The following is a 27,878-nucleotide window of genomic DNA, read 5'->3' as shown; positions in this document are numbered from 1 at the left end:
AAGGGCAAGCCAATGGGAAGGCCTGGGTGCTGATGGGATGACGGGTTGTGACAACTCAGACAGACTAACGTGTAGCTGGGGACATGATGGGAGATTACATGCTCAAGGTCACACTGGATGGGACTCTGAGCACCTGTGGAGCCGTAGGTGTCCACGTTCATTACAGGGGAATTGGAGTAGATGGCCTTTAAAGGCCCCATCCAACTCAAACGATTCCCTGATGAGTCTGCAGTGATCTTGCAGCATAGCTCCATTCAGTCAGGTTAGCAGTGGCCCCAGCACACAGGTCATGCACGGCAGCTCTGGGATCCCCCTGCGGTGCTCCACCACTTGTGGTTGGAAGCTTCTCACTTCCATCTGCTTTAGAGCTGAAGGTCAGATGGTAGCACTCGCAGGACAGCTCTCTCTACAGTCAACAGCCCGAACTCCCACACAGTCATTTTTTATCAGCTGGTGTTTCACAGCTGCTGCTTCTGGCAGGAGCCAGATGAGCAAGTTTCACCGTGGTTGTCCTGGGCCACGTCCCACACCGAGCTCTGCTGCAACCCAAGTCTCCCTTCCAACTCTTGCGCTGGGTTTACGTTCAGGTCTCCTGCTCTCGGCACCTTCCCGTGCTTCTCGCGCTTTTACCGCCCGGTTTCAGGTCTCAACTGCATTTCAGCAGACACGTATCCCAGCACGGCCGCACACCCTGACAGGACCCGTTCCAGGAGAGCCGCCAACCGACCCAGCTCAGCACAGCTCAGCACAGCTCAGCACAGCCCCGCCGCCAACCTGCCCCGCCTGCAGTGCCAGGGGCAGAGAGCAGAGGGCAGCCCAGCGCCGCCCCGCCCTTTGGACCCTCCTCGCTTCCCGTCCGCCCGAGGGGAGCGAGCGGCGCCCAGCCGCAGCCTCTCCCGGAGGAGGCGTTGGCGGGGCGCGAGCGCTGAGGCACGCGAGGCGCTTCCTCCTCCTCCTCCTCCCTAAGATGGCGGCAGACTCCGCGGAGCAGTTCTGCGTGGCCGAGGAGCGGAGCGGTCACTGCGCCGTGGTGGACGGCAACTTTCTCTACGTGTGGGGGGGATACGTGGTAAGGCGGGAGGAGGCGGGCGGAGGGCGCCGAGGGCGAGCGGAGAACGGGAGGAGGGAGAGAGAGAGAAGCGAGCGGGGGACGCGTAGCCGCGCGCCGGGGGGGCGCGTCTCCTCACGGGGCCGAGGCGGCCCGGGGCGGGGAGCGGCACCGAGCGGGGCCGAAGGGGACCGTCCCGCCGCCCCGCGTCACCCCCTCGGCCGGTGCACCCCTCGCGGGCCGGCGGCGCGGCGCTGTTTACCTCAGCGCGGGCGCTCATTGGCCGTTGGGGCAGCACGCGCCGTAGGGGCGGGAGGTTCAAAGAGCGGCGGCGCGCGGGGCGGGCGTTGGTGGCGGCCGCGATGGCTGCCAGGAGGGAACGGCCCTACATGGGGCTGAGCGCCCTGCAGGCTGCTCCCACACAGTGCAGGAAGGCTGCCTGGAGCACGTCCCTTCCTCAGCGCCGTGATCGGCCGCTCTGTGCTGAATACCTCCATACCTTTCCTCCTTCCTGTTGGGTGTGTCAGGAATAATCTGCGGATGTCATTTTCCCTCCATCGTGTAATTCGTGCTCTTGTTGTTGAGTCCCTGCGTTTTTTGCTCATTAGTAGTTAAGAACAGCGTGCTTTCCTCATTAGAAAGCAGTTCTGTTGGTTCACAGCTAAGCTGGTATTAGGCTGTAAACACACCTGTTTTTTGCCTTCAAGGAATCACTATCAGTTCTGGTATAAGCAAATCTCTGCGGTTCTTAATTCTGGGTTAATTTAACCTTATAAATAAAATAAAAACAGGGCCTTGTATGCAGGTAGTACGCTTTATCCACAGTGCCTGCACCACTGAGAATACAGAGAAACTGAAGGGCTGTCAGGAAGCTGTGGGGTGCCCTGCAAGCTGTTCCTTTTAGGGTTCGTTCCTTTTAGGGTCTTCAGTAGGTGGTGTTTCTCATGACTGCAAGGCCTGTGAAGCTTTCATGGTTTAACAGTGAGGAAGTTAGTTGTCTCTCAGGTATGAATGTGTCAGTAAATCTGCATGACCTGTCACAAACATGAAGGCCTAATATGCTTTTTTTTGGCCGTAAGTTCAGTAATACTCTATAGCTGTGCAGTACCGAACTCCCTGGGGATACTCAGCAGGTCTCTGTGCCTTAGGCTTTAGAAATGCAGGCTGGATCGACCTGACTAGTGCAGCCCTTCAAAAACAGATGACTTTGTTTTTCCATTTTACTTGCTGTTGGTGGCCTACTGCCCAGTGACTTATCATTCAGAGCTGGTTCTCCAGCAAATACTTGGCCTCTGTTGTACCTAGATTAAATATAGCAGACTTCTGCGCTTTTTTTAAAGCCGCAAGCTGTGTGCTATGGCAGAGAAAGGCACCTGGCAAGATAAACTGTACCAAAGGTAATGCTTGCTTGCCTGCTTGACACCTCTCGAATTGAAGAGGTAATAATAAAGGCACGTAATCAATATCAGTTATTAATAACTAAATTTCCAATTTGTATATGAGTTCATTTACTCACATTCATTTCGTTTCTATGTATGCTTTTTATTTCTTTGGGTACCACCTCTGGCTGCTTATTCCTTTAATTTCTGACTAAGTCTAAGGCAATAACAGCACAGCGGTTACCCAGCTGGAGTTGTGCCGGTGTGTTCCCTCAGACTTCCTTTTCCTGGTTGTTATCCTTCCTCATTAGTATTGCCCAAATTATTTTGCTTTCATATATGGCTTCTGTTTCACAGAGCAGTTGGGTTTCTCCTTCATGTTATGACATCCATTATGCTCGTCTGTGTTTGACAATTGGTTAAGCTCCTTCCTACAGCTGCTGTCCATAACTGCTCTTTAAGTGCTTTTCAGTTCTGCTTTTCTCTTATGTTTATCCATGTTCTGCCTGGAACTGCCTCACTGACTTGAGGAAAGATACAGTGTAAAAGGAAAAGCCTCTTTTTTGAGCTTGTAGTATGAAATGTAAATTATTTGCATTTTTGAGCTGCGTGCTTCAAAAGGTAACGATCAGAGCAAAAAAGTATGAGAGTAAGTCGTATCCTTAAGAGCATTCCGTGTTGCTAAGTAACATGATTTGGTATTCATTTCAAAATGTATGGTGCATAATATGCAAGTGATTAAACATCTGTGGGTTTTCTTCCCCCCATTTTAGTCGATAGAAGAAAATGAAGTGTATTTGCCTAATGATGAGCTCTGGATCTATGAGATGGATAGCGGGTTATGGTAAGTTGAATTATTTATATTTAATTAATACACTACATTGATATTTGCATAGGTTATAGTAAGCTGCCATGCAAAGACTTCCTTCAGTGATGTGAGTTATTGGTCATGTTCCTGGGAGTGCACAATGCAGGTGTGTAATGCAAAGGCTGAAGAACAGACAGATGTACTTCCAGATTAGTTCAGGAAACACATTAATTACGTAGGTATGATGGTGGGGTTTGTTTTGCTTTTTTTCTTGAAAGAATGTTTGAAATGGCCACTTAATCTGTTGTTAGGATATGTTTTACTTGTGCCTTGTTCTCCATATACTAACTCTAATGTTAAAGGCTATTTAATATTTGGGTTGTTGATCTGTTTACAATTACATATATTTGTGCTGTTATAACTGGGTTGTGAGTGTATTTGGGAAAGTAATCCTTAACTAACCAATTCTTGCACATCACTAGCAATTCAATCATTGCATGTTTTATTTACTGTGTTTATATATTGTATACAGGGAGATATAATAATGCTTCTGTTTAAAGTTTTCCCATGGAATCTGTTGTAATTGTGTTCAGTCTGGCAAGTAGGATTGATTTGGCTTCCAATGTGTGTTCTGCCAGCTGCTTTTATAGTATCCCAACTGTTTGTGTATTTCCTGCATACCCATATGAAAAGCATCAATTTGAAACTGAGGAAGAAGGGGACAAGGGCTATCTCAGGAAAGCAGCCTATAGTATGTATGAACTTCCACACTTTGGTCAAATGGCTGACTTTGGAAGCAGCGTTCTGGCTACTGTTAGCTGCACAACTCTAGCAAAACTTTATTAGCTGTTTTTTGTTTGGTGGTTTTGGTTTTGTTTCAGACTGGTGGAAGGGTTGACTAAAGCAACCCCGTACCCTCTCTTGTTCCTCCCCACCTCGTGTCTCTGCATCACGTGTGTTGGCACGGCTGTTTGTACGGTCACTCAGGAAACTGGATCAGGAAAGCGATCCGAGTTATATTTAACTTTTATTTTTTTTCAGAGTTATTTTTAAGATGGATCAGTTCTTGAGCTCATTCACTTATAGCAGCAGCAGTTGTGTGCATACAGCTGAGTGCACAGCAGGGCAAGCAGGAATGAGAGAGCAAGAGCGGAGAAAAGGGGAAGGTGCCTTTGATGGCAGAACAAAGATCCTTGGGCACAGTGCCTCTAACCGCTGCTATTTAGCATAGCATTCAATAAGGTTACATGTGCATCATTCACATCTGGTAACCAAGGACATGTAAAGCTTTTCCTTTTAAAGGAAACTGCTTTGAGTTCTTGTAGGCTGGGATAAGGTCAAGCATCAGAACTCAAAGCTGCGTGAATCCTCTTCTGTATGGTTACCAGTGGTGGAGTCTGAAGGCATCTGGTCTCAGTGCGGATGTGTCAAAGATGGGAATGAATGGAATTGTCTGGTCAGTTGACCTAGCAGAGAGAAAAAATACTGGAACCAGATGGGAGACCATGCCTGAGGAGGGACACATAATGGAGATCGCTGGTTTGTAGGTGACACTGGCAAGGAGAAGGCAGGGGTCTGCTGACCATGGCAGAAGAACAGAACGCTCATTGATGAAACTGACACTGTTAAAGCTTTTGTGTTGTGCTAAATACAGTGCAAAATGCAGTTTGGAAAGTGTCTTACTGAGGTATGACCTAGTACCAAAACGAGTGAGAACTGCAGACCTTTATTTCTACTTCTGCCTCAGTTTTCCGCTTCTGATACAAACAACAATACTATGGTCTAATTTCAGGAGTTTTTGGAGTTATCACTGATAGTATTTCCAATGTTTTACTATTTTGTTAGCCACGATAACAGCCTTTTAATTTGAGAATCTTCATAAATGTATGCAGAATATTCGTGTGAAAACACTCTTATACCACGAGAGCCTGACTTCCTGTATCAGCTATAGTTTCCACTATACTACATAGTTTCTACTAGTTATGGCCAGCACATTGCAACTGTGTTTTTAGCTTTAAGTACCGTTAATGACTGTACTTTGAGTTTGTTAATTTTAACATGCTTGGAAACAGCATTGTAAGACTTAATATACTTGCCAAATTGCAGGACAATGCACCTAATGGAAGGAGAGTTACCTACCTCCATGTCGGGAAGCTGTGGAGCAAGCATTAATGGGAAGCTGTACATTTTTGGTGGATTTGATGATAAAGGGTACAGTAATCGGGTATGGTATTCTTTTCTTCATAATGTGTCGTGTTTGAACAGATAGGAATATTGACCTTACTGAAATAAGGAGAAATTTAAGGAAAAACTTGCTTTTGTAGAAAAACGTACACTTTTAAATAGTCAAAAACCCCTTTATGTTTTAATGTTCAACTCCTTTTGTTTTTTCTTTGAATTGTTGAATCATAGCTTCAGAACGAGACTCAGTCTGTGGAACATTTCACTTCTAAGAACTGCCAGGGCTTTCCTAAGGACTTTAAAAATATATATAGTGGCAGTTGAAATTGATCTTGTATATCACTTTGATGACTTTTCTCAGAGAATCAAGCAGTAGATAAAATTAAAATACAACTACTGGTTTTCACAGTAACCAAAGGGTGATTCAGCTTTGCTATCATTTAGTGCAAAGGCAGTCAGGGTTCAATGCAGACTAGAAAATAACTGCTATGAAGCCTGCCATCATTTCTGTTTTGCAGTCCCTTCTCAAACACTGCTGATTTTGGTGTGGGTGTTCCATTTAGGTTAGGTAGAAATACCCATGGTTATTAGAAAACATAAGTTGTTTACAAGGCTTCTGTTGGCTAGAAGAAGCAGGACATTACCATACTGGTCTGACAGAGAAGGCAAGGAAACTGGCCGCTCATGTTTTAACTGTGTTTTTGTGGTGAATGGGACCCTTGCCACATGTTGCTATCTATTATAAAGTTCCGACTGTTGTTTAAATTGTTATTGTTTTTTTAGGAAGTAGCATATTCTGGGGGTAGGGACATTGTTCTTTTTGTTACTGCTTTGTGCCAGATTCTTCAACATCATTTATACTGAAAATGTCGTGATCTTGTTCTTCCTTTAAGCTGTATTATGTTAATTTGCGGACAAAAAATGGAACCTATAGGTGGAAGAAAATCACCAATTTTAAAGGTCAACCTCCTACACCACGTGACAAGCTTTCCTGCTGGGTGTACAAGGACAGGTAACACATTAACAATATTTATTATGTATTGACTGCAGAGAGGGAGTACTATAACATGAAGAGAACACAGGCTGGTGATGTGTGACTCTCTAAATCTTAGCTTGAGTTGCTGTGGGATTTTGCGTAACTCTCCAAACTTTATACCAGAGTTCTCTCACGTGCAAGCTGAATTAATGGTAAGTATAAACCTACTTTAGGAGAGGGTTAGGAAGTTCAGTGAAGGTTTCTGGGTTGCTTTGAGGCTTTAGGTGAAAAGTATTACACTTGTATTACTTCCAGAAGTTAGAAGAAATCGGTGTAGAAATGACATTGAATTTCTGTTGCGTTATGTAACTGTTAATTTATTTCCTTCAATAGGGTATATTTTGAAGTATTTTTAGTAGCATACAAGTACTAAGAGTTGCAAGGACATTGCAGTATCTTTGTGTTGTAATATCTAAGTCAGCCTAGGTGGGTGTTGTATAATTACTGGGCATATTTAGGAAAAAATGCTTAGCTAAAACATATTTTAGATGAGATTTTATAGTTATTATGGAAAACTGCTGGATGTTGTGGCATCTCTAGTCACAACTAAGTGACGTGAACTATTTGTTACCAAATTAATGTAAATGAGTAAGACTGTGGTATACACCGAACAAATGAGTAAGGCTGTGGTATACACTGAACATTAGAAAATGTAAATAATTTATCTGTTTCTGGATTCTATGTCTGAAGAGGTTCAGAGTAAGCTGTATAATGTCTCTCAGTACTATATCTTGTATTTGTAATTTTAACTACAAGATAAACAATTTAAACAATTTTATCATAGAATCATGGAATGGTTTGGGTTGGAAGGGACTTTTAAAACCATCCAGTTCCAACCCCCTGCTATAGGCAGGGGCACCTCCCTCTAGTCTAGGTTGCTCACAGCCCCATCCAGCCTGGCCTTGAGTGCTTCCAAGGAGGGGCACCACAACCTCACAGGACAACCTGTTCTCGTGTCTCTGTGTATTTGTAGAACGTTCATTAGCTATCAGTGCAAGGTCATTCAAAATGAAAGGATACTCTGAGTAGATAAACTTAACCAGCATACTGAGGTCACCTATTTCAGGTGGCAGAGTATAACCAGCATAACCTTCTTTAATAAGAGCATCTGGAGACAAGCTGTGCACGTTTGTAGAATTTCACAAGGTGTGAATTTTCAGGTCTTGGTGTACTGCACAATGCTTCCACTGACTGCTTCTTTAGGAGTGTCAGTCTGGAACAACTTCACCATGCCATCATTTCCTAATCTGCCTTCTCCCAAGATAGCAAATATCCTCAAATGTTGAAGTTAAACAAAACTTTAGGAACCATTACCTGTGGATTGCTCTTTCGTGGGTAGAATATTAGGGTTGGAGGTGTATAATGACACTTGCAGTGCAGTATGTTCTGTAGCATTTAATTGGAAGAATCTCTTAAGCTAGAGACTTTGGGAGCTGAACTTTGAGAACATCAGTTGAAAAAAGGGGTATATGGAAGACTAACAAATGTAGCAGAATCATGGGAATTTAAGTGGAAAAAGGATAAGAGTTGTAGCAAAAACATGGAGATGTTCTGCCTTGTGTGTAACTTGTCATTTTGACTTGTGTCTGGGAATGTGACTGTGATAAACCTGTGGATGGAGTAATACAGAGGGGGACATAGAGGTATCTTGAATGACCCTCCTTGTATTGGTGGATTTTTGTCAGGCTTGGAATCGTAACAGTTCTGCCTTCATGTTGGGAAGGTTCTCTGTGCAATTAGGTGCCACGTGAAATATTATAATTTGCATTATTTATAATACAGTAGGTAAAGCTAAACTTGAAACTGATCGTTGCAGCTTATTCGTTTGAATGCACTTTTAAAAACAGCTAACGACTTATTTTTTCTGTTGGTGTTTTAGGCTAATATATTTTGGGGGCTATGGCTGTAGGAAGCACAATGAGCTGAGTGATTGCTTTGATGTCCATGATGCATTTTGGGTAAGGGATTTCCTATGACTTAGAGTGGTTTGTCAAAACATGACCTTTTCTACTGTGCTCACTGGCTGTGAAGGTCCGCTTGATTGTCTTTTATGTGTGTGAATCAGCACAAATGTAAATTGGACTCTTGTATTGAGAATCTCAGTTGTTGCATGTCAGAATGGGGTTGAGTATTCTGTGTATTTGCAGTACCCACTGCGAGGCTTCGAGTACAATGAAACAAAATGCTGTGGAAGTAAAAACAAATGTATTTTAAATGTGGAACTCCCTGAGCATGTAACATTTTTTCCTTGAAGTAATAGCGGGGAATATTACAGCCCCACAGATCTAATGGACAAACACTGCTGGTTATTTTTCTTAATTTCTTTACAAAGTAAATGCCATGTACTTTAAGATGACCATAATGAGCTCCTACACATGGCAGAAGGAAGGAGTCTGGTGAAAGTGTTTATTCAAGTGAATTAATGGATATGCATGGAGTACAGACCTTTACTTCAAATGTTAAATATTGACTTACAAGAAATGTATTATTTTGTGCAATAAGATATATTGTAGGATTTGCCTTCTACAGTGACCGGAGCTCAAAGCTCATTCTTAAAAGAGCCATCATCCCTAACACTCCTGAATGCTACTGACCTTTAGCTAGACCTGAGTTCCTCTATCACCTTAAAACATTAGCCCATGTTGGTTGCTTTTTTTCCCAATAAAATATTATAGTTTATATTCTCTTTTGATAGATCATTTCTCGGTCTGTACCCTTTAATGAGCGCAAAGATTTTAAGATGAAATAACATTGTGAATTTTTTATCTTCTCTTTTAGGAAGGACAGATTTTCTGGGGATGGCATAATGATGTTCATGTTTTTGATACAAACACACAGACTTGGTCTCAACCTGCAATTAGAGTGAGTGTTTTTAAGTCTTGCTGTCTGACATAATTGTGTTTTTCCTGCACTTTGAATAGTTACTGAGCTCTAGAACAAGTAATTTGAATATGCATAGTGTTGTGCTGGTTTGTAACCCTGAACAGGAGGACACTCAACAGATCTGGAATGTGGAAAACTCAAGGTTTGGCGCTATGGCTTTTTTACCTACAGGATGTGACTAGATGGGTGTTGTGGTTGTTTTTTTTTTTCCCCTATCATGTTCTGGGACTAAAAATGATTAGGCACTGCACTATTTTATATCTAGAATGCCAAGCTTTGTATTCAGGCTTCAAAACAAATGTTGGGAATATGAAATTACTGTCAGCTCTCCATTGCTGGAAGGGTAAGGCACTGGAAGGATAAGGCACTGGAATGTTCCCAGTAACTATTATGTATAGCAAAGAGGTGCTGAGAATCAGTCTGAGCATGGAGGCGTTTCAGTGGCCCCTCACACAGCACACGTGGGTCCTGCAGAATGCATCTGCTGGCTGTTGCGTGTCTCGTAGTTCTTCCAGGGCTTCGGTTCTGGAAACATTCCTTAGCTGGAGCATGACCATTAACCCATGCTGCATGTCGCCTAGCAAAGGCATTCTGGGACATAGCAAAGGTCTTTGGGCAGTATGTAGAGTAAACGTATGAATGACTTTAATGGTGCCAAGCTGGTGTTCATGAACACTGTTGATCTGTTTTGATAGGAAGCTGGTTGACTGCAACCGTGTATAATTAATCTGCAACATGGATGAACTTTCACAGATAACTGAGTTGACCCTATGAGAATTTAAGGCCTGGGCTGGGGATTTCTTCCTCTCTTCCTTCCTTCCTCCTTCTTTGTAAAGTTGATGGATCAGTCATTGGAGCAATAGCAACAGTGGCCTTGAAATTTAGCCTCTCTTGGTACAACATTCAGCTCTCACAGACTAAAAAAGGCAAAGAGAGAGACAGAAATTGTTAGATTAGGCCTTCAGTCTTTATCTGTGAAGTAAAAATGTTGGTTACTATGAGGGGGTTATGTATGCATTATTTGAGTGCTGGGTATATGCAGTTGCTGTATTCTCTCAAGAGCTAATACTGGAAAATGTTTTAAACAAATACCTCACAGTCATGCAATCGTGTTAGAATAAACAGACCAGATAGCCTCCAGCAAATACTTTAATAGTCTTCCAAAGGAGTGGATATACTCAGTTTCCCAGTAAAATACTGTTATTAAATATAAAAGTGTAGAGATTCATAAAATCCTGGTGAGTTTAAAGAAAAGCTCATTAGAGTTATATGGCAACAAGGTCTGAAACTGTTTTATTTTATTTATGGGATGTTCTAAAATTCCTACAAAATTAAATGGGAAAAAAAAAATGAAATTACTGTTTATGAATAAAAACCATCTCTTTCCAACTTACACAGGGAAGATTTTTTAGCTTGTGGCTGTTAAATGTTACACAAACATTTAGAACCTGATCCTAGAGGACTCTGGTACCAGTTCCTGATAGTTTGCACTAAGTAAAGCTTCATGGGATTTATCAACAGTTACTGATGTGTTATTTTAACTTTATGCTTAGAAAGTAAAAATAGATTTGAGTAGATTGATCGATTTACTTAGAAAGTAAAGGTAATTGAATTTCACTTGAATAAATCATTGATAAATTAGACCAGGAGGGGATACATTAAACATTAGCAACCAAAGGAACTCATTGAAAGCTGCCCCTAGCAGCTGTGTATATTTTCTAATGTCCGTGGAGTCTTGGATGTGCCTATAAATTATTTAAAACTGGTGTTCTGTGAGCATATTGATGCCTATTGGCCTTGTCTTTGCAACTTTTGTTACTGCCTTACCGTTAGTCCTTGGCTGACACTGTGACAGTGTTCTGAAATAACATATATTGATCCTTTCAGGGTGGAGATCCACCTCAGCCTCGAGCAGCCCATACGTGTGCTGTACTGGGAAATAAAGGATACATCTTTGGAGGACGAGTGCTGGTTAGTGTATAATTAAATCTTCTTATTGGTGGTAATGTTATTTTTTTGTAGAGTTTTTTGTTTGCTTGTTTTGAAGTTTTGTATTTTAAGCAAATTATTCTTGCAGTAGGAACAAGTTGGAAGCATTACTGGCCTAACCAGTATGTTTAAAAGTGGTGAACCCAAATCTTTCATCCCCGTGTACCTTACAAAAAGAAGATTCTATCTATCTACAGTATTGATGCTCAAGTATGAATTGTCCAAAACAGGGGAAAACAGACTGACTGTATGATAAATGTAAATGCTTATAAATCAAGAAAAATGCCTGACCTGCATCTGTAGGAGATCTTTGGAAACAGAGAGGAAACAAACCTGATAACAGATCAGATTTTAATAAATGGAGGGATGCTAACGTTCTGTGCTTATATATAGTGATGTTTATGCATCGCTTAATGAAATGATAGCAAGTGGTGACTACAACTAGGATTTTAGCTTATGCTATTTTTCTTTCCTAAAGAAAGGGGAACTATGTAAAAACAGTCATTTCTTCCTCATTTTTACCTGCTGAGAAATTGAAGTTTATTATAGTGTGTTTGATACAGTATTTTATATTTACAATTGCAACACACACTTCTGAAAGGTAGGAAATTCCAGATTTCAGCTGGCTTGGTAATTTAAACTATTTTTTGCGTACAAGTGTCTGAAATATGGTTATCCAGAAAAGCAGGATGTGCAAAGCTAATGTTTCCATATGTTCAAGCTGGTCCATGAAGCTGCAGCATGTTATCTGATAGCACAGGCTGCTGCAGCCAGCAGTCATCTCAGTCCCATTAAGCCTCTCCTCTGCTCTCTGAACTCCGGTTTTGCAGTCTGTCTTTACCTTCAGCATGTTTGGTGTGCTTGATAAGGAATATGGGAAGAGCATTGTAGAGGTTGCTGTCAACAGCTCTTTTCAGTGTATCCAGTACAGGCCCTTGACCACAAGAGTAAGGTTTGTATGTATTTCCTTGATAGCTGATCTAAGACTGTACCATTTAGTACACTCTCTTAAATCTACTGCCATGTAGGTAAGGATCAAGGGCAGCATAAGAGATATAAATGATGTACTCTGCATATTTAAAACAAGGCTAGGTTCTTGCTGTATTGTCTTTTAACTCTTAAATTCCTTACTTTCCTACATCTTTTTCACTTGAAAACAAAAAAAATCCCAGGTATAATGCTATGGTTGTTTATCTGTACCTAACAGACTTGAAGCTACCACTGGAAAGTAAGGAGATACTAAAATCTCTCAACAAAACATTTAATTTTTCTTGCATTGGTTAGAGGAAATTTTTTCCTTACGCTTCTTCTCTGTTGAAGCATTAAATAAATGTAAGTATTTAAGCCTGAGGCAGCAGTCCAATATAAAAACTATATACCTTTCTTATGTCTGAAAACAAAGATGGTAGTGGGTGGTTCTGACTAATGCTGGCTTCACTTAGCATCTGAAAACTTTTTTTACCACATTAGTTTTGTTATGGGCTGGAAAATGTACCAACTCTTTAGAACTGTTGCAAAAGCGTAGGTAAGGTAATATTTTTATGTGTCTCTATATCAGCTGGAATTGATAGGAAATGTGAGAAACATCCTGTGAAGCAAGTGAAAAAAACAACCTAATTTAAATTACTGTGTACTCAGTCTTCCATATTTTAAAAAATTGTTACAATTTTAGCTTTTTTTTTGTTTTTACTTGTTACTGATTCATAGCTTTTAATTGTATTCAGCTAGAAGATGAGACTTTACGCTTTCCACTTCTACTGCTATGAAAAGTAACAGCGAAGGAGCTTTTGAAAGCACTCTGTGTTCTGTTTCCATAGTTTTACTATATGAAAGGAGTTAAGTAGCTGTTGGTTGGGAATGTCCTACGATGAATATACACCAGTTTCATCCTAGAAAGTTTTGATAACCTAAACCTTGCATTCTCGAGGTATTATACTTCTTTCCCTATTCAAGTTCACCTTGTTTTTCAAGCTATAAAAGTCGTGTGATTTTTTTGTTCTTAGGGAAAGCCTACAGTTCAGTTACAAAGTGGCTTACTCCTGCTTGCTCAGGTGGAAACCAGACACACAGATCAAGGCAGGTAGAAAGCAGCCACAAAAATCAAATATACAGCCACCACTGAGGGAGAAATTTTACCTGAGTACCTTTTCAGGGCAATCAGAGAAGAAAGTAGCCAAGACTGATGATGTTGATTCTTACCAGTCTGTGTTATGTTGCCTTTGACACAGGCTTACAATCTGTGGATTGTTGCTAAAGGCCCACCTCTGTCTGGCAGAACTGCAAACAGTAGCTTCCAGAGCTGTAGGTTTGGACAAACATGATTTACAAACATGTAAGGAAATAAATGGATAGTGGGAGAGACCGAGAAAGTATCTGATCCTAATCAAATACTGTGTGTCAGAGTTAGCTGTAGTAGGCTGGGAGCTCTATAAATGAATCCTTGCAAACCACAGCTGAGCTGAATCCTGCCTCTCAGTTAGCAAGTCTACAAATGTGCAAGGGAGAGAAACTAAATGTGAGGAACTAAACCTGCAGCTCTGGACCTTCTGGCCTACCATTCATTTCTGTCTACTTCTGTGGCCTTTAAAGCTCCGCTCCCTCTGGCTTTCTCTTAGTCTCTATGTGGTGCAGGGGTCTTCACACCAGAACAGGATAGCATTGCATGCTGTGTCCAAGCTAGCCAGGGTTGCTGCACTGTGCCCGTTGCAATTAAACTGCTCTGTGACTCCAGCTAAGACTTCCACACAGCCTCTGCTACCCACATGCAAAGTTATTAGTAAACTGGGGCTCACCTATGATTTCTCCACTAAGCTGTTGTGTAATTAGATATGCCCTAAGAGGACATGCCCTCTGGTTTCTGTTTAATTTTGTCTGTTTGACTACAGGATTCAGAAATACAAGAAAAGCTCCACTCTAAAAGGCTTTTTCTCTCGCTCAATTAGCATCTGCTTTCTTAATAACCACTTGCTAAATTTCACTGAAGCCACTTGGGAAGGATATGAGAGTCGAGTAAGATTTTGGAAAGCTGTATTTAATTTTGTAGGAGAGCAGTAAGTATAATTTCCACCTTAGAGATACCTTATTGTCAGTTCACTTTCTATTCTAGAAATAAATGTAGGAAGCTTACAGAGTTCAGGAAACATTCAATGGGGCATGTAGAGTTAATGTAAGTCATGAAGCAGGGAAGGAAAGCTAGAGACATCAGTAAAGAACTACGCTTCCTAAGAAGAGTAACTCCCCCCCAGAGGATGAAGTCTTGCTTTTGTCCATAAATTAAGGAGCAAATACGGGGTTGCTCTGCTCCTCCTTCTCCTTCTAGTTCACCATAATACAAATCTTCCCAGGGAAAAGGCTCTACAAGGAACCAGAAAGGGCCAGGAAGTGTCATGAGGCTTCTCCTATTCATCCTTCTGGGAGGAAAGGGCACCTTTTTCCAAAGTTGGAGCTAGAGCTGGTAAAAGAAGATGATGATCAAAATCAATTGTACCAGGAATCATTTGAAAACAGGCTCAGAAGTTTTATGTGGACTCTGTTCCTCCAGGTAAGACCCTGAAAAATCAGAAATGGGAGAAAGTGGGAAGGAAGGAAAGTTAGTCCAAAAGATGGTGCAAGTCTCATGTTTAAGTGGAAAGTTTTCATGTGGAGATTGATGAAGTAGTAATGCAGTCTTTTCAGCAGTTCTTCACACATCTGATGCCTTAATGTATGCATGCTTATATTTCTTTTTAACCTTTTTGTCACTGAAGATAAGAAGATAAATTGAACTGCAGTCTTTCTTTTACAAAGATTTGAGTTGTAATAGCTGTTTGATTGTAAATCTGAGACTGGAGAGCGATACTGAGTTCACTGTAACAGCAGTGATCGATAAATATGTCGCCCTTAATGCTTTTCATCACACTAGGAAGCTAGTCCTGAGACAAGGCAGATCTTGGTTAATGTTTACTGGGCTGCATATAAATGAATATGCCATAGATAACTAAGATGTCTCAGTCCTTGTGGCTCAAAGGGAGGTGCAAACCCTCTTACAATGCTTAATGTTTTTGAGCCAGTTAAGAATCAGTGTAGGATTATGAGCTAAGTGATTAAATATAGTAGCTAACAATTAGAAATACAGGAGAAACTGCAGGGCAACTTGGCATACTTGCCTGTGTGATACCTGGCTGTGAGCTTTCCAGTTTCCCTAATAGGGGCTGAGTAGAGACAGTTTATTAAAGCTATGTTAAAAGACTGAATCTCAGACAGAAATGTCCAACTGATGCTGTGTTTTGAATTGAAAATGAAGTTGATGTAATTACTCGTTTGTCAATCTGTTGAAACATTAGCATGTAAAGTTGTTATACATTGATTTCCTAGGGACCGAGGAACTGAAAACTACTCCATCTTCTGCCTTTTTAAAGAGAGGAAAGTCAGCTAAGAGGTCTTGAACAGCATCTTCATGAAAGCTTAATTTGCAATATAACAGCACCTTTCTTTCCTCCCTTCCTTTAATCCGTGTCCTCTGTATTGAACTGTGTTATTCCAAGATGATTAAATATTTCCAATTCTGGAGGCCACAATGTTGTTTTTTTCCCACCCTATCCTCAAGTGTCTAACTGTGTGCAAGTACAGCAGAAGAATCTCAGTAATTACATTTTGCTTTCTGCGTGTATGATGTGTTCCTCATTTCCTTCAGAGCCACCTGAAGGAGCAGGAAGCTGAATAGACTTGTCATGGAAGACAGATCATTCCACTAGCTGTTAGTTGGACCAGATTCCATTGTTATATTCACCTTCTTGTGGGGTAAAGTTTCTCAGGCAACGCCCAAAAGCACTCGCATTCTGTTTTTCTTAAGCCTGTTGGTTTATCTGAAGACAAAGCACTAGTTCACATCATCTTCCCCTGGACAGAAACAGGCTAGCACATAAGGGATCAGAGGAGGCCACAGCTATCTTGAAAACCTTGCTCTTCCCTGAAAAATGCTGAGGCCTTCCATAGCTTTGATGGACTGCTTTGGAAGTCTCTCAGACTCACTAACTGGCTGAGTTCTCAGTGATAAAACTACTCCTATTCTGACTTAAATGACAAGTCTAGTTTCTGCCTCAAAGGATCTGCAAGCTGGAGAAAGGCTTATTCTAATAGATCTATGGACTGCCTTAGGAGAAAGAAATTGTAAGGTAAGGCAAGCTATATTTCCCTACTTCTCAGATACTGTGTAGTACTACCTAGGGGAATCACAAATGTCAGTTAGGTGTATTGCAAGGCACTGAAAATATTGCTACAATCTCAAGCAAAGAAATTTTCTTATGTTCTCTTCCCAGTTCCCCTCCTTTTATGTTTTGAAGGCAATTACCTCATTCTAAAACACAGGCATATATGCAAGCGCGTTGATTTCCCATTCTTCTTACTGATATATTATATTATTTCCATGGCAAATGCTAAAGGATCATGGAACCTTATTGGTGACAGTAGTACCTTTGTGAAGGGGCTCGCCATCCAGAAAAGAAAAACAAACACGGGTGTTTTTAACTTGCTGTGTGATGCAGTGCACTGAGTACACTCGCTGCCTATGAGCATGTTATCGGAAAGAAGTGAACAGGCAGCCAGGAGGATGTATAGTTACAAGCAGCATGCAAATAAAAATTGAGAAACTATGTGTAGAGCATTATACCTTCTGCAATTGCCTACTGCAAGTTCTGTGGATAGTTAAATATATCGAGTATCACATAGTTCTTCATTATTAAATGATTGTTTAAGAATAAAAGTGGCTCCATAGTGCCGCTGCATTGTTACCGGGTGTACTCCTGACAATTGACTTTCAGAGAGTTGCCTGATGGGTTTGGTTTTGGTTTGGTTTTTTTTGGATATTATTGTTTGCTTGTTTGTTTTTTAGAAGAAATGTTTTTCATCTGCCTCGCAGTGCAGAGTTGTTTTAAGGCACACGGGTTGCTTGAAAATATCTTCTGTCCTAGGATGGTGTCGCTGAAATTACTTTGCTCATTGTTTACTTAATGTAACGTAACGGGATGTTTCTTTCTTTCTTTCTTTTTAATTTGTTATAGCAAACAAGAATGAATGATTTGCACTGCCTGAATTTGGACACTTGGACCTGGTCTGGAAGGTAAGTTTTTTCTCCCTAGTGACTGAAGTTGAATGCAGCAAATTGAAACACAGTTAAACAGTTCCAGTGTTAATTTTGTAGTTCTTCCAAGAGTAGAATGGGCGTTTGGGGACAATTACAGCAGCTGTTACATTGTGATTTCCATTTAATTTGATTTGATAGGGGTTACTACACTTGTTCTGCACCAAATCAGCACAGCATGTAGTGATTTAACATCCTAATTTCCAAGAAGGGTACATTTATCTGTATGGAATTTTAGTTTTGATGTCTTTCTGAATACTGTTCTTTCCTATGCCTGCATTTTGTTCTCTGCTGTCCAGACTGAGGAAAGATGGAAAGATGATTTTTTTTTTTTTCCCATTTCAAGCATCTAAAACTTTTTTTTTATTAATTAGATAAAATAAATGACATCTATATTGCAGTTTTAAACTAAATGAGGTATTAGTGTGCATTTTTAAATGCTGTACTATACCTTCCATACTACATGTATAGAGTCAGTGGTATATTGTTAGCTGGTAGACAAGCCAGGAGACCAAGAGGTGATAACCACCTTTCTGTTCTTACTTGCAAGGCAACCTAACGGTATTCTCTAAAAAAAGACCATAAGCTTCAGCTTTACAACTTTATGTTCATACTGATGCTGCTCCAGAGCTTTGTGTGCTTCATGCACTTACGATGGGCATCTCTGTGACTTGCTTATCTAATCAAGCATGTTCCTCTGCCCCTGGAAACAAGAGCTAAACCAGGGTGTAGATGCAGTCCTCCACCCGTTCCTTCTTACTGCTGGTGGACAGCATGACGAGGAAGCCTCACAGTAACCTTGCAAAAAAGCACCTCTTTGGAGTCTTCTTTAATCAGCACTTAAGATTAACTGAAGGTTTAATTGATCATCTTCTTTGTTGGTTGTTTTAAATCAAAGAATATTTTACTTAGACAACACTGCTGTCACTCTTACCGTGTGAACTTTGCCTCCAGGTGGATTTATTACTGCAGTTATTGGATGTAATTGCTTACTTTTTCTTTACTGTTGCACAAGCAGTTGCTGTTTGACTTACTTTATCATTGCTTTAAAAAGGGAAAGCTGCAACAGTTGAATAACAAGTCAGTAATAGGAACGTCAAGCCCTGAAGGAAGGGAGTCATAGTTGTAGTTCTAAGTGCAAGTTGGCCATATTGAAGTTCCTATCCATTTTATTGGCATGTGAAACCCAATTTCTAAGTTTTAAAGACTTTCCTGTTTTTGGCCTCAGTACAGCAGAATGATTTTACGTACAAGTACATGAACATATTCTAAGACTGAGGATGGTCGTGCTAAATGTAACCATTGCTTTAAACTTCAAGGTGTTGCAGTGCCCAATTATGTCTACATTGTGATCCGAAAGTAGTTCAGAGGGCTGACCTGTGTGTTAGTGTAGTCCCTGATGATTTTAAATTTAGGACTCTGCTGCAGAGAGGCTTTGTAGGGCTTCACCATGTCTGCACCGTGTGTGTTTATTCATACCCAGAAGCGGTATGAATAAACAAATCCATTCAGGCAGCTTCTGCTCTTTCTTTGGTGTCTGATCTCACAGGAGCCTGAAGAATATAATTCAGATCATCACAAATGGAAGAATTGAGATTAGCCACAGTCATCTGCAAATCAGGAAAAAAAAGGATGCTTGCCTAATGCAAGGCTTTCTTCTCTTCAAATAATTACAGCTACAAATATATTATCTATTATGGTATGATCATCTCATATTACCAGTCTACCTGTCAGCGCGCACAATAGCTCTAAAATAGATGTTAATCTCCTAATTACAAGAGGAGAAAAAATTCAGCATGTCTTTCGGGAACTGTCAAAATAGTATTCACATTCTAACTCCATTCCACGGGCTGCCTTTGCTCAGATTACTTGGAGAATGATTTCTGGGTAAATACATCCATTCATGGAGCCACTGACGGTATCTATGTTAGAAACTGGGCACTTTTAGGGAACGTCTCCAATCTAACGAACGTGGTCCCTGAAGTTCCACCATTCTGCACAGAACAAGACAGAGCAGATAAACAGGGTGGAATTTTTTTTTCTCTTCTGTTTTTTAACCACCGAAGTTACGTATTAGGAGTGAGAAATAAACCAAATTACCCCATATCATCCCAGCACCAGCAGTTATGAATAGTTCAAATTGGGCAATCTGTTTCCAGCTAAAAACTGTCTCAAAAGCTCAGCGGGGTAATTCCTTCAGGCTTTCTTGCCATCAGCATGAATATTTTCTGCTCTAGTTGTTTCTTGCAACTACACTTTCTTATGCTATCACTTCATATTCCTCTGCTCTAATGGCAAATGAAAAATTGGGCAAGCTGCAACCTTTCTGATCATGATAAGAGAGTTACCTAAGACACTGTGCAGCTGCAGAGCTTTGTGACTGCCCACATGAGCTATTGCCAAATGAGAGTCAAGCATTTAATACAGATTAAGTAGTTTGGTTGTTTGAATACTGCCGATGTTTGGATTTCTGCTGTAAAGTATGGATCTCCCAGGGAGGTGTTGGTTTGAACAGTCCAACGTTCACTTTAGTATCATATCTGAAAAATCCCAAATATAATGGCGGTTTTATTTAAAGTCCTGTGGCCTGTCATGAAGTGATACGCTGTTGCGATCCATCATACACTTCTTTCACCATCCAGTCATACCAGGCTTTCTTTCTTTAACTCTGCACAGGTTTCTTAAGGAACTGCATCATATTAATTTAATTTTATATGTCCAGATATGTCCAGTGTTGAAACTGTCAGGCAAGGGTGGAGCAGGGAAAGACCTCTACTGCTACTCAGAGCTTACTTCATCTCCTCTGAGCTCCACCAACCTGCTACTCAAAATGTCCAATACGATGATATTTCTATTACCATGATAGTTTTTTTGTATCAGTAGCATGGCAGATTCAAATGCTACCACTCATCATCAGTATCTGGAACATACTTTTCTAAACATAAAGCTTGTATCTCAGCACTGTCTGCCTCTTTTGCAGATTTTAGAAGTATCTTATATGAAAGTTACATGAAGCAGGCACTTACATAAACACTGTCAACTTGGCTCCAACTGCAATGCCAAACTTAGTAGGAGGGTTCTGCAATCACTATTTAATTAGCTGTGATTCTTCAGTCTTCACTTCCAGATGGAGTGCTGCTCAACACTCAGCAGTAGTGAGATTCCTCTAACTGCAGATGCCTTCATTACTCACCCTGGGCTTCCTCTGTGCTCAGTTAGAGAAACAGGCGCTTCTTTGGCATGAAACAGCTGCTGCCAAGGTGACATCTGGAAAATGTCACAAATTGTGCTCTTCAAGGAACTGTTTCTCTTCATTGATTATAAAGGAAATACAGGTTATTGTCTCTGTATTCACGGTATAGATTGAACCCACATCTGGGTAAATTACATTAACCCCTCCTCAGCACAGCAGGAAAAAGGAAAGGTAACCGGTTCTTGGAAGTATAATCTGTGTGGGCTGTTGCAAAATTCCCTCTTTTGCATTTTGGACAGTCCAGCAAGAGTCTGACCCTGCCACTGAGCTGACTGGTGTTTGTATCTGCTCTTTTCATTATCTTTCCAAAATCAGGACATAGAGAATATGTGGTAGCCTAGACTGTGTGTCTGAGTTTAGGTACAGATACAATAGAAGTTCCCTTTTGCTTAGAGTGAGATATTAGGGAGTCTGATGCCCTCTGGAGGTCCGTATCTTTCTCTGCTGACTGTTGGAATCCACCTGAGGCAGTTATACACCTAAGTGCCTGAACTAAGATGATGTGAAGTCAAGAAAGCAAACAAAGTAACAATCTCTTCTTTTCTCCTCTCCTCTGACATCTATGTAACTGTTGAGAGGACAGTCACCACAGGAAAGTGGGGGTAGATGTGGACGCTGCTCTTCTTCAGGGTCAACTCAGATTGCTGAATTGCAGTTTTATCCCTGGGAAAATATCTGTGCTTGTCCTAGAACAGGCTGAATTAACAGTTAAATTTCCTGTCAGGTTTGTGTTCAGCATTCTTTGAAAAATTGCTTTTTGTCTGTTTGTTCCGTCAAGAATCAGTATCAGTGGGGAGAAACCAAAGGATCGATCATGGCACACCCTTACTCCGATAGGAGATGACAGACTCTTTCTTTTTGGTGGACTGAGTTCGGATAACGTTCCTCTAAGTAAGTAATTTAAAGATTATAGTTTGGTTGTATCCTTCAGTACTAACAAAATAGACTGTGATATTTGTTACCTTTCCCAAACTAGAGTCTTTTCACAGAGTTCTTATGACACTCGAGCATTTCTCTTGCCATCTTGCTTTTTAAAGAGATGTAGGTGCGTGTTGTGCAGTACAGTGATAACTCGATAATAAATCTTTCACTGAACTGTCCGTGATCTAAAAACTAAGTTTCACGCATTCACGTATGAGCAGGGGGTGACTTTTGGTCTGAACATGAACTGCAGTAAGAAGATGCATTACATCAATGTGTTATTTGTACGTTTTGGGATGAATCACTGCTACAAAGGATGAAATAGGAAGGAAGGTGGTCTCCATCTTCTGTGTTCCCTTTCTAGAAACAGCAGCTGTTGTAGAAAAGGCAAATCTTCTCATAGTAGAATGTGAAAATAGCTTCGAGTGTCACAGCTGCATTCCATTGGGAGGAGATGCTTCCCAAAAAGGTGTTGACCTGCTTTCATAGGAACATCAACCTGCTTTTTCAATATATCAAAAAGAAAAGAACAGTTTATTTGAATTTCAGATTTCAATGCAGCATGCTTTTGGTAAGTGGATGGTTAGGTTAAATTACTGAGATTGAAACGGTTGATGCGGTAATGATGCCTTTGTTATCTTAATGTACCAGCCTTCTGGAACACAGATTTTGTATAAATGAGAGGAAAGGTAATAAACTACTAATATATGTTCTTATTTACAGGTGATGGCTGGATTCACAGCATTACAACAAATGGATGGAAACAGCTTACTCATCTGCCTAAGAGTAGGCCTAGGTACACGGAAATAAATAACGTTTGGTGAAATGTAGATGTTTCAAATTAATGAGTTCTGAATTACTGGACAGTGTTTTTAAACTACATTATATAAGAATATTTTACAAGTATTTTACAAAACTGAAAGCAGTGTGATTGAATAGCTGGCACTACTTCCTTACAGTCCTTCAACCGGATAAGGCATTACTTTGTGCTTGTTACAGTTGAATTATGCTTATTCTCATTAAAATGTGATTAGGCAAATTAAGCTTTTTATACAAGAAAATATATATTGTTTAACTTTGGAGGAATTTCATAACCAAGGGGAATTACACAAGCTAGTTAATGACAACACATTTTGCAATTAAAGTGCTGTCAGACCTTTTGGATTCCAAAACAATTATAAATATCTCGTGTTTTGTTTTGTTTTCTCTGAGCAGAAGCAACTAATCGTGGTCACAGTTTTGCAAAGCTGACTTTATTACTAAACAACAAGACCTGGATGTAAGCAGCACGATCAGGGCCTGTAGAGTTGTTCTTTAGTTTGGAGAATTTAACTGACAATCAAGAACACCCTGCCTCTGGGGTGTGTGTGGCTATAGTGTCTGTTCCAGGTTCTGTTCCCCTTTCCTCTCAAGTTTAAGATTGCAGAAAAAGATCATTTGTGACTATTTTATCCTGTTCTAGGTCACTTTAAAACGTACCACCGTTAGACCAAGTTTTCTGCTTTCTTATATTTAAAACTATTTCAAGCCTAAACAAACTCATATCTTAGGTTTGTGGAATATTTTTTGCCTTCTTACAGTTAATGAACTGCTGTGTGAAAACTGATGACTGCCTCAAATAACTAAGCATGTCATTAGCTGTCAAGGCTAATTAGTCTTCCTGTTCAATTCTTTACATGGATGGGCTTCTAAAAGTTACTACTGAAGTGCACTGCCTCCCCATGTAATTCAGTTTTAGTTTTTGTTGCATCATGGAAAGGGACTGGGAAGCAGCAGGATGTGCTCTTTCTACAAGCAGCAGGCTGGGGACCTGCAGCCCAGCCTTTACTCTGCAGTCAAGCTGAAATGATGTTGTGATGACAGTCTGAGCTCCCTCCAGTTCAAATGTGCCTTGCTATTCTCTGTTGCCTTCAGATTTTGGTGTACAGTTTGTTAGGCTGAGGACGGTTGCCCTTCATTGATCTAAATCTTTAATGCAGTAAATGACAGTCCACCACTTTTTAAAAGCAAGATATTTCAGTAACATTTTTCAAAAAGTCTTGGAAACAGATGAAAGGAGCCACACCAAAAACCTGTCTCTACATTGAGTTAGTCTGAATGAGTTGCTCACATTGCTTTAACAGTAGGACTTAAAATGTTCTGGCGTTAATACTTCAATATGTACTTAGGCGATGTATTTCTCTCATAGTGCACTGTGTACCACATGTATTAGTATATTTTCCTGGTGCTTCTGCAAAATTGCTTCTTGTTAAATCCTTTGAAGAACGGTTCCTTTAGTTTCATTCAACCTCCTTTTTCCAGTACATTGTCTCCCAATTCTATACTGGTAGAAAAGAATATATTTTTTTCTGTCCATAAATTGTGCTTAAGGAAATGTTTTGCATGCCAAGTTAATTAACAAATTGTATGTTTAATTTACGAATTCCTAGTATGTTTTCATTACCATGTAATTGTTACTCTAGATAGAAGAGCTATGTAAAAGGTTTCATGAATTCAGCTTCTGTGTAATTTAAATAACGTGCTTTATTAGAATGTTTAGGTGCTAAGTTAGAGCAGCTGTGAGAGGACATAAACTCTGTCAGTCTGTAGAAAAATGCATCAGGTTGCAAGATAGGATGACAACAAGGTGAAGGCAGGAAAGGCTTCCCAGTGTCCTTCGGTGATGAAGTCCAGGCCAGAGTTTCCCTAAGGCAGATAAGACAGAGACAGATCTATCCACAGGTATGAGGAAGAGAAAAGGTGGGACACAGTTTAGCCTGAGGAGAACAGTGAATAATTATTGAAATGAATGGAGTAAGAAAGTGCGAATGTTGAGTTTTGCACAGAAGTTGTAGCTATATGTGTTACTTTGGTTAAGTAAATGTAAGGGGCCAGAGCTCTGGGGTGATAATCATCCTGTTACAGTTACTTCAGTGGTGATACACCGGGTGAAAAGCAATAGATTTTGATGTGCTAGCACTAAAAAGTGAATCTGGCAAGGTGTAGCTACTGAAGTAGCAGAGTCATTGTTAAAGCAAGATTATATAACTCAACTTCTTTGTTTAGTTTCTGCTATTTTTTTATACTATCTGCTTTTATTTGCACAATACAAATTACTTGTGGACATGGTATAAATAATTGATGCACAGAAAATAACCCCCATGAGATCTGGGGTAAGCATGAAAGTGATACGAGATAATCTGCGCTGTGAAGCGCTCATCCTAAGTCAGGCAGTGACAAAAACATATTGGTCTCTATGAAATGTAATCATTCATCAGAATTCTCATGAGAAGGATAGTCACATTGCTCTCTCCTTTTATGCTGTTAAGTAACTAAATAATAATGTCATATTCTAAGGGATGGGTTTAAAGATTTGAAAACCTTTTAATAATGTCTTTGTCTTGGATTTCTGAAAAGTGGGGGTTATGTTACAGTACTCTGCATGTACATCTGCCTCTTTCCCATATATGCTTGGAATCAGTTGACCCTGCTGAGTAGTATTTGACAAAGCAGAAACCTCAGAGGTACTTCCCAGAGTATTGCCCTGTGCAAATAAATGGTCAAACAGAAAAGAATGACTCCTAATGGGAGCAAAGAAAGTCTTCCTTAAGACACAAATGATAAAGCAGTGGTTTTATGGTTTCTCCAGCTCATGGTGCAAGTTGTAAATTTAATTGTATCAAATTTTGCAATTCTTCTTGGTAAGCGGTGTGAGAAGAATGAGATTTCAAGGCTCTCTGTGCACAAGTAGCACAATCACAGGACTGAGCAAAGGTGACCTTTCCATTTTAATTGAAAGGAACATAGATCCTCTTAATGGAAGAGCTGTGAAAAGAAACTTGAATATGAGGAATGTAGGAAAGTATGAGAGGTAGTTAATGTGCATAAAAATATGTAACTGTTAGAGTTGTTTTGCTGATAACACACAGCTGCTTCTTGTTATTTGGCCACTAATCCTATCCACAATGTTATTTCTAGACTGTGGCATACAGCCTGCCTTGGAAAAGAAGGAGAGGTGATGGTGTTTGGTGGAAGCAAAGATGACTTGCACTTCATGGACACGGTCAGTAAACTGAATAACAAAATCCCAGCTCTATAATTAATATAATTGAAATAAACCAAAGTTAATACAGCTGCTGCTAGAGAATCACAGAATCATAGAATTGCTCAGGTTGGAAAAGACCTAAAGATCAAGTCTAACCTCATCCTGACCATCCAACCCACACTAACAGCCCTCTGCTCAATCATGGCCTTGAGCAACACATCCAGATGCTTTTTAAGCACATCCAGGGATGGCGACAACCACCTCCCTGGGCAGCCCATCCCAGTGCTTAACAGCCCTTTCTGTAAAGAAGTTTCTCCTGATATAAGGATATGAGAGGATGTGACTTTAGGTGTTCCTGGAAGGTAATTCAGAAAGAGTTTTTCTTGCCTTTGTTAGGCTCGTTTAAATAGTCTACTATTCAAGATTCTTTCTAAATAACTATTTAAATATCTGCAATTTAAAACTTTGGATGTAGTAATAGGTGTTACATTGACATTGGAAATAGCAGAGAAAAGCTGTTTGTCGTTTACATGCTTGTTTTCTTTCTCTTCATCAGGGTCACTGCAGTGACTTGTTGATATTTCAGACACAACCTTACTCACTTCTCAGGTGAGCTGAGACTGTGGGCACTGCTACATCGCTCTGCTGCTATTTTTACACAAAGGCTTTAATGTAATCCTATGTAGGCAGGTAAACTATAAAATGACTCTCAGTAGACCTTTGGAATATGCAGTGTATGGTAATGCATTGCAGCTTAAGCACCAGTGGTGTCTAATGCTCTGTCCCCTGCATGCGTGCGCACAATGAGTGTACTGAATTGCAAGGAGCTTTTACTCAATGCCACCTTTTTGACTTTGGGTTATAGACAACTTAACCTAAATCCTAGAATGGCTGGGGTTGCAAAGGCCCACAGTGCTCATCCAGTCCCAACCCCCTGCTGTGTGCAGGGTCACCAACCAGCAGCCCAGGCTGCCCAGAGCCACATCCAGCCTGGCCTTGAATGCCTGCAGGGATGGGGCATCCACAGCCTCCTTGGGCAACCTGTTCAGTGCGTCACCACCCTCTGGGGGAGAAACTTCCTAAGATCCAACCTAAACCTCCCCTGTCTCAGTTTCAAACCATTCTTCTTGTCCTATCACTGCCCACCCTCACAAACAACCATTCCCCTCCTGTTTATACGCTCCCTTCAAGTACTGCAAGGCCACAATGAGGTCTCCCCGCAGCCTTCTCTTCTCCAAGCTAAACAAGCCCAGTTCCCTCAACCTCTGCTTGCAGGACAGCTGCTCCAGCCCTCTGAGCATCTTGCTCCACACCTTTCTTGTGCAGGGGACTGCAGGACCTTATTATTATGATGATGATTATTTTAAACTTTTGTTTTTGTATTTTTCCCATCTCCTCTTCAGGTTGTGCCTTGACTGCATTGGTAAGAACGCAGCTCTGCTGAACAATCAGATCCCTTGTTTGCCATCCAAACTCCTGCAGCAGGTGCTGAAGAAGATAACCTTCTGGGCCGCAGTGAACCACCGGCAGGAGAGGAAGGCAGAAACGGAGCGGCAGTGCCAGCTGAGCGCCACATGAGCGGCGGCCAAAGGCTGCTGAACACTTGGGTTTCTTCACAGCGTACGGCAACGTCTTTGTTAGTGAACTTTCCTACCGCTGCAGAATGTTCAGCTGAGTTTCTAAATGAAGTTTGAGAACGAGGAAATCCTTTTCATGGAAAGCAGTTTGTTTTCTGCGCCATAGGAAGTGCAGGACATTTAATTTGTATGTATTGTTAACTTGTACTGTTGTGCTCTGAACGAGACAGCCCGCCCAGCCTGTTCTTTGGGAAGGTGAGCTGCCATCACATGTCTTTGGTTGGCCAGCGTTGGTTGGCTTATGTGAAGAGCCTCCCTGCAGCCTTATGGCCTTTGGAACAGCGAGCGGAGCGCTGCCCTTGGGAAGCCACAGCCGGCTGGCACCGCAGTGTCCCTGTTCGAGCCAGCCCAGCACCGCACACAGGGATAGAGCACGGCCTGAAGGGAACTGAATCCTTGGGGAGAGAGGCTGTACGTTGTGTTTGGGACCTGTAACGTTTCTATTTAATTGTTGTTTGGAAAACAAACAAACAACACGTTTATTTATTGGTTGCAGAGGAGCGGCTGTAGTGCTCGCTGTGTTTCTGTTCCGGATCCGTAGTTTCCAGCAGCGCAGTCATTAAAGTTTTGTAGAGTTGAAGCCCCTCCTGCTCTGTGTGTT

At 41.0% G+C, this 27,878-nt stretch overlaps 1 protein-coding gene across 1 annotated transcript; it reads left to right on the top strand.

Annotated features, from left to right (window-relative positions):
• The first annotated feature begins 247 nt into the window (after positions 1 to 247).
• KLHDC1 (kelch domain containing 1) lies at positions 248 to 27,857 on the top strand. The gene is made up of 13 exons (XM_072336874.1): positions 248 to 1,069; positions 3,201 to 3,271; positions 5,342 to 5,459; positions 6,310 to 6,428; positions 8,332 to 8,410; positions 9,231 to 9,314; positions 11,223 to 11,306; positions 17,363 to 17,421; positions 21,474 to 21,586; positions 22,340 to 22,412; positions 25,574 to 25,658; positions 26,197 to 26,249; positions 27,044 to 27,857. The coding sequence occupies exons 1-13, from the start codon at positions 290 to 292 to the stop codon at positions 27,216 to 27,218; spliced, it is 1,893 nt and encodes a 630-aa protein (XP_072192975.1). The 5' UTR covers positions 248 to 289; the 3' UTR covers positions 27,219 to 27,857.
• The last annotated feature ends 21 nt before the right edge of the window (positions 27,858 to 27,878 follow it).

The sequence above is a fragment of the Excalfactoria chinensis genome, chromosome 5, assembly GCF_039878825.1.
Source record: "Excalfactoria chinensis isolate bCotChi1 chromosome 5, bCotChi1.hap2, whole genome shotgun sequence".
NCBI lineage: Eukaryota > Metazoa > Chordata > Aves > Galliformes > Phasianidae > Excalfactoria > Excalfactoria chinensis.
This window is presented reverse-complemented; position numbering and strand designations above follow the sequence as displayed.